Here is a 9726-nt window from a genome sequence, read left to right as displayed (position 1 = left end):
CAAGGTCCAGAGGAGTCATCCCTGGGCAACTGTAGTTGGTTTTTGAGGTTCTTCAATCCTTCTTGACTGTTGTTCAGTCTATGACCAGACCCCCTAAAGGATCCCAGGGTACTTTCCCTTTCAAGCCTTTTCCTCTCTTACCTGGCTTAGCCTGGGAATAGATCAATCAATCTCACACAACGGAGTTGAAGACCACAAGTAACCAGTTATTAATGGAGCCATCCCAGAATTCATGTGGAGGACTGATCTGAGGCTCTGCAAAAGTGAATCCCTTCCCAAATGTTTAGCCTGCCTGGAGCCTTGCTGTGAAGTTGATCTAGGATGTATATCCTGAGGTCCCTCGCACTTACCTGAAGATCTGTCCCTGGGCTTCATGACCTTAATGAGTTCTCATAGGCTCAATTTCAGAAACTCTCACCTCACTTCCTGTCACCCTCATGTTCCTCCACCCTTCCTAAGGACCATTCTGTGGAACCAAGAGGTTTAGTTTCCTTCCTGTGTCACCGTGAGCAGTGGGAAAATTTTGGTCCTGGAACAAAAGTGACTGTGTTGCCATGTAAGTTTCTGTGTTTTCAGGGAATGTGTGTGTATAGGGGTGGGGAAAGCTTGGCAGGGGGATCTCACTCCATTGAATCACAAGACGGCTACAGGGATATGGGGGGAACTTTGGGTTGGATTCATGGTTCCAATCTTCCTATGTCGAGTACTGGTGGTGTGTGTCTGTGGCTAACACTATTTTTGGATAGCCCCTCTCTCTTGCCCACTCCAGGAATCCTCAATCCTGTCAATCTCCCCATACCTATGAACCCTTATCTCCCTAGCCTTGGGAATCTTCTGTTGCTCAGAGCTTCTGATAATCTGGGAAACCTCTGGATGCAGGGACAACTCCTATGAACCCAGGACCAACCTTGACCCCTGTGATTCCCTGGATCCCACCAACAACCTTGACCTTTTCTGCTGCTGTGGGTCCTTTGTCCCACATATTCTTCACTACTTAGGTCTGGGGTAGAGGTAGGAAGATGGATTGGGGTTGGGGTGTGAGGGAGTTTAGGGTAATCAAAGCTCTATCGCTTAGGAGGAGACATGGATGGACTGCCCCTACTTACGCTATCCCCAATTTTGCTTCATTCAGTGGAAGAGACAGTGCTGACAGAGTCAGGGGGAGGCCCCCAACAAGCTGGAAAGACCCTGAATCTCAAATGCCAAACCTCTGGTTTTGAGTTCAAGACAAGTAAACTTGGCTGGTACCTTTGGGCCCCTGGCCGTGCCCCACTGTGGTTGACCAGTCTTCACAGTAGTTCTACAGATGCCACTGAAGACCGAATCACTACCTCCAGGGAGGACACTGGCAGCCAGATTTTCCTAAAGATTGAGGGCCTGGGTCTCAGAGATTCTGGCCAATACCACTGTGCAAGGAGGGTGGGCAATGGAGATGACACAGACAAGCTGGTCTTTGGTCGTGGTACAGACGTGACTGTGGAGCCTGGTGAGTGCCTCTACTATCCCAATCCTAAGGAAATCCTAAGACTTCAGGTCACATAGTCAGTGCTGAGTCTAGACCAGAAACAGGGTTCCCCATCTCCCAGGCCCCTCTTTCCACCACAGTGTACTCTGTGACCGTGCACAGCTAACATTCCTGCTCTGAGCTGTAATCCCTGAGGATGGATTGTGGTAGATCATTAAAAGGCTTTGGATTCATATCATAAGACCCAAAGAATGCAACAATGAAATTTTGAGACTTGTCAACACCAATGACAATCATGAGTTGGGGGAAGTTGGGAAGGGGAAAGGGGAAAGGCACCAAAGGGGACATAGGAACCAGGCTGAGGCTGGGACTGGGGGCAGGAAATGGGACTGAGGTTTGTTTTTTACAGTTGCTTTGTCACATGAATCTGCTCCCTACATATAGGACCAGGCTAAGGTTAAAGGGGTGCGCAGGAAATTGGGGGCTAAAGTTTGTTTTTCACAGTTATATGCTTGTCATATGTGTGCCTTTCCCACATCTGGGGCTAGGTCCAGAAAGGTGACAGGAAGCCATCATTTGATTGCAGGACCTCAAGCCCCCCTGTCACCCAGTGTATTTTTGGTGAGAGGTCAGGATGCTGTAGCCTGCCTGATCAGGAACTTCTACCCCAAGGAACTCCATGTGTCCTTGAACTCCTCTGCACCTTTGATCTCAGCCCAGGCTCCTACTCTTGTTCCCATGGCCAATGGCACCTACAGTGCTGTCCAGATTGGCAGGGTTGGTGAGAATGATACAGTAACCTGCTCAGTGAAGCACCTTGGGAAAGAGATACATGTATCCCACAAGCCAGGTATGATTACTACCTGGCTGACAGAGGTTGGGGGGAAGGAGGTGGAAAAGAGGGGTGCTTCAGTCTAAAAAAGGCTTCCTTGGTTCACTGAAGGACAGGGCTATAGGCTGTGTCTCAGGAGGGGTATTACAAGGTGCTAAGTAAAGTTTTAAGCTAGGGGAAAGCGAGGATGGAAAGGAGTATCCTAGGAAAAGAGATCATAATGCTAGAGAGAGTAATCCTAATCTGGGGACTAGGTCTTGGATTGAAAGGGGCAGCTAGGATCAGGACATGGTTCTAGTATGAGAAGGTGGTCCCTGACATCGAGGTGGGGCTGTGCACTGGGGAGGCCAGTCCTCAGTTAACTAAAGATCAGAGTTGTGTCTGAGGATATGTTTCTGGTTTCAGATCATACTGGACCAGATCCTGGGATTGCCTGTAAGCAGAATCTTATGGGTGAGTTTAACATTCATGGTGAAAAGGCAAAGCTAATGAGATTAAAACTGAGGCCTCATAGGAAAGAAAAATGCAACAGTAGCCAGAAGGGGAAACTGACAAAGCCTAAAAGTTACCAAGAAGCAAATTTAGCTTTGATCATGTAAGAAATAAGTTTCTGACTATTAGGGATTCTCAAAAATGGAATGGGCTGTCTGAGGAGGCCGTGGGACCACCTCACTGAGACACTCTCAGCAAAGGCTAGATGAGACCATTTAGGGGTGTGTCATAGAAGGAATTCCTTCTAGGCACAGGCTGGACCAGTTGGCTACTCAGGTCCTTTCTAAGTGAAGTTTTCTGTATCTATAATCCTGCTAGTTTCTATTTGTCCTACTTTGATAATGGCATAGCCCAGGGTTCAGAGTGACAATCACCCCAGGTATGGAATGTGTGATATCCCACAGTTTGGGTGTATCATAGTTCAGGGTTCAAAGTGTCTAATGCTACACAGGGCTCAGGAAATGTGATATTCCATAAACGGAGCTGAGTCCTCCCTGATCCTTTGTAATTCACATTCTCTTGCAGTAATTGCTCCAAACAGCCTTTACTCTCCTCTTCATACCCTTGTCTTCCACAGTTGCAGCAGACATCTTACTTCAAATAGGGATTGTTATAATTTCCTTTAATCTTGTTCTTTCTGTTTTTCCATCACTATTTCTGTCACTGTTACATTCACTTGTTATCCCATTCTGGAATCATTTGAATTATTTTTGATTCTTCTACCTCATTCAAATTTCATATCAAATCCAATATACTCTAACAAATATTTATTATCCACCTACCTTGTGCAAGACATTAGGGATTCAGTGGAAAAAATGAAAAATAGTCCTTGCCCTCAAGGGGCTCACATTCTACTGGGGGGCAGGATACAGTATACAAACAGATAAGTATTTACATGATTATTTGAAAAGGGAAAGAGCCCCACTAAATAAGGAGATGAGGCAAGACTTCCTCCTTGAATTGGTGCAAGAGCTGAGCCTTGAAGGAATCGAGGGATTCTAAGAATGGAGGTGAGGACCGAATGTATTCCAAACTGGGGGTGGGGTGAAGGGAGCTGGGAGATAGAATACAAGTTTGGGGAACAGCAAATAGGCCAGATGGTTGGAACATGGAATGTATGAAGGGGGAATAACGTGCATTAAACATAGAAAAGTAGATTAGAACCAAATTGTGAAAGATTGCAATTTTTCCTGGAGTCAATAGGGAGTCACTGAAGATTCTTGAGCTGGGAAAAGGACATGGTCAGACTTGTGTTTTGGGAAGATAATTTTGACAACTGTGTAGAGGATAAATTTGAGATGGGGAGAAACTGGAAGCAGAAAGATCAATTAGGAGGTTGTTGCCATAGTTTAGGTAAGAAATGATGGGACCCTGAACCAGGGTGGTTCCTGTATGAATAGACAGAAGGGAGACAAGAAATACAGAATTGAAAAGACTTGGTGACAGATTGGATATGTGGGGATAAGGGAGGGGAAAGAAATTAGTATGTTAAGGTTCTGAATCTGGCTTACTAGAAGGATGGTGGTTCCTTAAAATAAGTAGGGAAGTTTAGAAGAAAGGTAGCTTAGAGGGAACGGTGATGAGTTCCATTTTGGTCATGCTTGGTTTGGAAGGCCTAGGATATACCTAGTTCAGGTGTGAAGAACTTGCCACCTTGAGGCTACATGTGTCCCTCTAGGTCCTCAAGTGTAGCTCCTTCACTGAATCCAAACTTTACAGAACAAATCCTTTTATTCAGTCAAAGGGCCATACTTCAGGACCTAGAGGGCCACATATGGTCTCATCTTAGTTGGAGTCAGAAGATCTAAATTTGAATCTCATCTATGATACCTATTAGCTAAGTGACCATGGGCAAGTCACTCAAAGTCTCTGAGCCAGTTTTCTCATTGATAAAATGGCAGTAATGTCTGTAGTACCTACTTCATGGTGTTTTGGTGAAAATCTCTTGAGATTTTGTGTAGGTTGTTTTGCAGATCTTATAAGCACTACATAAATGTTAGCCAGGATTGATGTTTCTATAACTTCGGGTGGGCCCCTAGATTCTAGCATGCCTCCCCTTGACCTTCACCATTGCCCCCTACAGGAGGACCTGAGCAAGGGAACAAGCTACTCCTCAGTGTGATGGGCCTGAGACTGCTATTCGTGAAGATTGTGGCTATCAACGTCCTCTTCACCACCATGGCCTTGATCTTCTGAGGTAAATGTCTAGCTTTGGCCTATCTTTCCATTCCTTCTGGCTTCACTCAGATCATTAATCCCAGCCTCCTTTCTGTCTCCTCAAATTCTCCTCTGTATTTCCAGCTATAGCTCAGCCTCACCCTTTTTCTCAGTCTCCATTCTGTCCCTTCGGATTCTTCTCTGGCCCTCAAATCCCTCCTTAGTCCCTTTCCTGCACACTTGTTCATTTCTCACAGAATCCTTTGACTTGTCAGAATTTCTCCATGGCTTCCTCCTCGCTCACTATGCCCCATTTGCCTTTCAGTCTCCTTTCTGCTCTGATCTCTTCTCTCTCATCTCAGACACCCTTTCACTCTCCATCAGCTTCACTTTCAGGCTCCACTTTACCCTGGTCTCATCTCTGCCCCTTCAGTATCCCCTCCATCTCATTGCCTCTCCTTCTTCTTGATAATTCTTGACCTTGAGGGGAAGGCTAAGGGACAGGGCAATAGGTTTGGCATCTGACTTCCTGATTTCTTACTTCTAACTTCTGCTTCCCCAGAAAGAATTTGAGGAAGGTCTAAGAAGTTGCCACTTGGATTTTGAATCTCTCTGAGGATCCCAGAATGACTTCTGGATAAATTCAAGATAACCCCAGAATGACCCAAGGACCCATAATTATTCCAGTTACATTTAATCCCCTTTAAATTGCAGACTCTTCATTTCTGGTCTATATTCCCAGTGATATAATATTCCTCACTTAGTCCTACAATAAAGACAAGAAAGCCTTGCCTTGCTCTGGGTTTCTACGTATCATGGTGGGGTCTTCAAAGGCCAAGTCCACTTGAATCTTTCAGCTTGGCCTACTGTGATACCACTCTCACTCCCCACCTCCACTATCTTCTTTGTATTGGAGGCTCTGTTTGAGGCTGACAAAGGGATGAACTCATGCTAATGGAAACCTGACCATGAGTGCCAATAGGAGCTGAGAGTGAGACCATGTGAATTAATGGAATGATGATGATTGATAATGATAATAATATCAGCCAGCATTTATATAGCCCTTTAAGGTTTGCAAAGTGCCTTAAAAATGTCTTATTTTATCCTTACAACAATCCTGGGAGATAAGTGCTATTATTATCTCTATATTTTGAAACTGATGCCCAGGGTCACACAGCTAGTAAGTGTCTGAGGTCAAATTTGAACTTAGGTCTTTTTGATTCTGGTTTCAATACAGCAAGTTGCTCAGGGTGGGAACCTGCTGGTGGAAAGTGTGCTTCACCATCTTCTCTTGTCTGATTCACTGTGTCCCTGTCATTATGCTTCCTCATAGAATTACTTTTAGAGCTAGAAAGCAGCCATAGCTGAGTGGTCATTCAGTTGAACCCAACATGAAAGAATCCCCTCTATAAGCCACTTAGTAAGTGGCCATCCACTCTCTGCTTAAAGACCTCCAGTGAGAGACAGCCATTACCTGGTCAGCCAATTCTGGTTCTGGATAGTCCTAATTGTTAAAAATTTTCTCCTTCTATCAAACTTCAAATTCCCATTTGGCATCTCCTAGTTTGCCATCTCAGGTCAAAAATAGCACCATTCCGTGATAGCCCTTAAAATAACTGAACATCAGCAATGCTGACACTTCCTAATTTACAGGGTGTCTATGAAGTAGGTGCTTTGTAAATGCTAAACTGCTACAAAAATAGGAATGATCTCAGGGATTGATCTCTCTCTTTGGCTCCTGATTTCCATTTCTCATTGCCCTTTGGATGTTTCTAGGTGGATGTCATCATAGTATTTCAAGGTCAATGGGTCTAAACCTGAACTGATGACCTTCACCCCCAAAACAGCTCTAGACCTTTTATGATTTAGGCAGAAGAAAGCAGAACTATCACAACCCAAGTAGACATGTATATCTTAGGTGCACACGCACACACACACACGCACCCCTTGTTCTGGTGCACAATATTAAAGAAGTCAAAGGCACCTGCAGAGATCAAACTCTTGGCTCCTTCACCTTGGCTTCTATCCTTATCTCAAGAAGCTTCTGTCTTCCCTAGACACCTATCAAGTACAGGAGGGCAATGATGTCTGGAAACTGAGTTTAGGAAAGAGATCAAGGCTAGTTATATTAATTTGAGAGTACTCTGCAAAGAGAGTCTAATTGAGCCTGTTGGATTTGGTGATGTCATCCAAAGAGAGATGGTAGAAAGAGAAGAGGGCCCAGGATAATTTCAAGCTTATCTGGGACTGACTACTTATTAGAAAAGCTTTCTTCATCTGCAAAAGGAGGATAATAATGTTTGTACTAACTAATCAAAAGACTGTTGTTGGGAAAATGCTCTGCAATCCTTGAAGCCCTGTGGAAATCTGAGGTATTAGCACCAGTATTATCATTACTTCAGACTGGAACTTGGAAATCTGCAATATCTCTGCAAAATCATGAGAAAAGGTCCTTTGTGTCCAAAAACACTTTTCACAGTGGGATTGTGACTGTTGGCAACCCCAAATGAGCCTTGCTTTTTTATAGCATAAATTAATATGGTGATATTGCCACCTAGCGATGGTACTGAGGAAGCACCTGGCAATCCATTGGTTGCTGGAACCACCGATATAATATTCAAACAATCAGTAAGAATCACAAATTCTTTGATCTAGATGTGACTTTTGAGATCTTCTACTCCAATCCATTTATTTTATAGTTAAGGAAACTGGTGATCAAAGAAGGGAAATGGCTTGCACAAGGTCTCAGAGTCAGTGAATGGTAGGACAAGAACCTGAGCCCAGATATTTTGGCTCTCTATTTATTTGTCCACTACACTATACCACTTTTGTGGGAAAAGATTTTTTTTTGTTACCCAAAGAGTATAGAGTTAGAGACTGTCATTTACATTATTTATGGTGAAACACAAGCATTCATAATTGCAACATCTGGTTGTTTTTCAGTCATTTCAGTCATGTCTGACTCTTTGTGACCCCATCGGGGTTTTTCTTGGCAGAGATACTAGAATGGTTTGCCATTTCTTCTTCAGCTCATTTTACATATGAGGAAACTGAGGCAAACAGGGTTAAGTGACTATGCCAGGGTCACACAGCTAGTAAGCGTCTGAGGGTGGATTTGAACTCAGGAAGATGAATCTATTGCTGTATCACAGTGCCACCACAGTTTGTCCATTGCAACACCTGCCTTGGCACAAATAACAACATGGTCAAGGCCCCTTCTCCTGACTCTTTCCATCTGGAGCACATAATGATAATAATGATAGTAGCTAATAATAGCTAACATTTATCTGAAAGTGTATGGGGTGTTCAAGAAGGATTAGCACCTCTGGCTTGTTAAGCCCTTTTTAGGGCTGCTCATCCACTTTAAATAAACTTTTACACAACTCTCACCTGTGGCTCCAAGAAGTTACAGCATATACAGGCCACACCTGGTCTCAGCAGATGGTCTAAACCAGGTTGAGGGTAACTGACAGGTGTTAAACCCCTGGCAAGTTAGGAGGATGTCTACCCCAAGTGTATGAAGATTGGAGACAGAATGGCAGAATGGACAGATGAGAACAATTTATTCCCACAGTCATTAAGGTGGCTGAAGCAGGTGCTGAAAGTGTTGAGAGTCTGGTCCAACATCAAAGATGTCAAAGTCATCAACTGCATCCCAGGACATTGCCAGTCATCTTGACTTTTTGTCTGGACTTAAGTCTCTGGAAGTCATGACTTTGCACAACTCTGCCTCACAAATCCATTTCATGCGCAAGTCAAGACATCAACCATCATCCACTATTTTACCTTCTATTTTACTAATTTATTATCTTACGGTTTTACCTACCTTGAAGTCCTGTGGTGATGGTTAAGTGATGAAGAAACAGGTGCAGATACACTAGCAGCCATAGCCATAACCCTGCACAAAGGTGGCCCAGGGAATTGGGTCGTCTTCTCACTGGATTGAAGGAGAAGTGGGGTTTGGCAGCCCCTTGGGTATCTCTAAGAAGGCAACCTTTAGTTCCATCAGAAGTAAAGTGCAAGCAAAACTTAGAGAGATGCAGGATTCTTGGCTCAGTAAGAAGGCAGATGAGATTCAATTTTACCCTGACAATAACAATCCAAAGTGCTTCTGCAATGCCCTGAAGACTATTTATGGGTCAAAGACCCCTGCATCTCCACTTCTCAGCACTGATGGAGCCACACTGATCTGTGATAAGGACATGATCCTGGAGAGGTGGGCTGAACACTTCTACAATGTTCTCAACATCATCACCGTCATTCACCAATGCTAAAGCCACAGACTATAAGCCTCAGGCTGTCATCAATTCCTCTTTAGCAGAATTTCCAACTGAAGAAGTACTGAATGCCATCAGGTTCTTCTCAAGTAGGTAAAATGTCTGGTGCTTATTTTATCCCAGCAGAGATCTACAAGGCAGGGGGTGCACTGCTGATAGAGAAGCTGACTGAAATCTTCTGGATTATATGGCAAGAGGAAGCTATCCCCTAGGAAATCAAGGAGGCCTCCATTATCCTCTATAAAGGAAAAAGAAGCAGACTGTCCTAATGACAATTCACAAGGAGATCTCTCTCTCTCTCTCTCTCTTAGTCACAGCTGGCAAGATTCTTGCCAGAGCTATCCTTAAGCATCTGATCCTTCATGTGGAAGATGGCCATCTGTCTGAGAGGCAGTGTGACTTCAGAAAGGAGCAAGGGGTGGTTGGCATAGTGTTTGCTGCCTGTTCCCACTCAGAGAAGTGCTCTAATATATTGACATTTATTCTTCTGGTAGTCATTTTGC

The 9726-nt window shown here is 44.1% G+C and overlaps 1 protein-coding gene across 1 annotated transcript; it reads left to right on the top strand.

The window, feature by feature from the left end:
- Nucleotides 1–567: 567 nt before the first annotated feature.
- LOC110214297 (Ig heavy chain Mem5-like) lies at nt 568–5736 on the top strand. Its single transcript, XM_020995124.2, has 5 exons — nt 568–1486; nt 2052–2315; nt 2703–2750; nt 4873–4986; nt 5509–5736. The coding sequence occupies exons 1-4, from the start codon at nt 1084–1086 to the stop codon at nt 4983–4985; spliced, it is 828 nt and encodes a 275-aa protein (XP_020850783.1). The 5' UTR covers nt 568–1083; the 3' UTR covers nt 4986; nt 5509–5736.
- The last annotated feature ends 3990 nt before the right edge of the window (nt 5737–9726 follow it).

Source organism: Phascolarctos cinereus, unplaced genomic scaffold, assembly GCF_003287225.1.
Source record: "Phascolarctos cinereus isolate Bilbo 61053 unplaced genomic scaffold, phaCin_HiC Scaffold_4;HRSCAF=312, whole genome shotgun sequence".
Lineage (NCBI taxonomy): Eukaryota > Metazoa > Chordata > Mammalia > Diprotodontia > Phascolarctidae > Phascolarctos > Phascolarctos cinereus.
The sequence above is the reverse complement of the archived record's forward strand: the minus strand, read 5'-3'. Positions and strand labels throughout refer to the sequence as shown.

Bases quoted from the DNA above. Each gene is read 5' to 3' on its own strand.
- LOC110214297 (XM_020995124.2), top strand. From the start codon at position 1,084: ATGGATGGACTGCCCCTACTTACGCTATCCCCAATTTTGCTTCATTCA. The intron at 1,487-2,051 runs GTGAGTGCCTCT...ATTTGATTGCAG, and splicing joins AGACGTGACTGTGGAGCCTG to GACCTCAAGCCCCCCTGTCA. The intron at 2,316-2,702 runs GTATGATTACTA...TTCTGGTTTCAG, and splicing joins ACATGTATCCCACAAGCCAG to ATCATACTGGACCAGATCCT.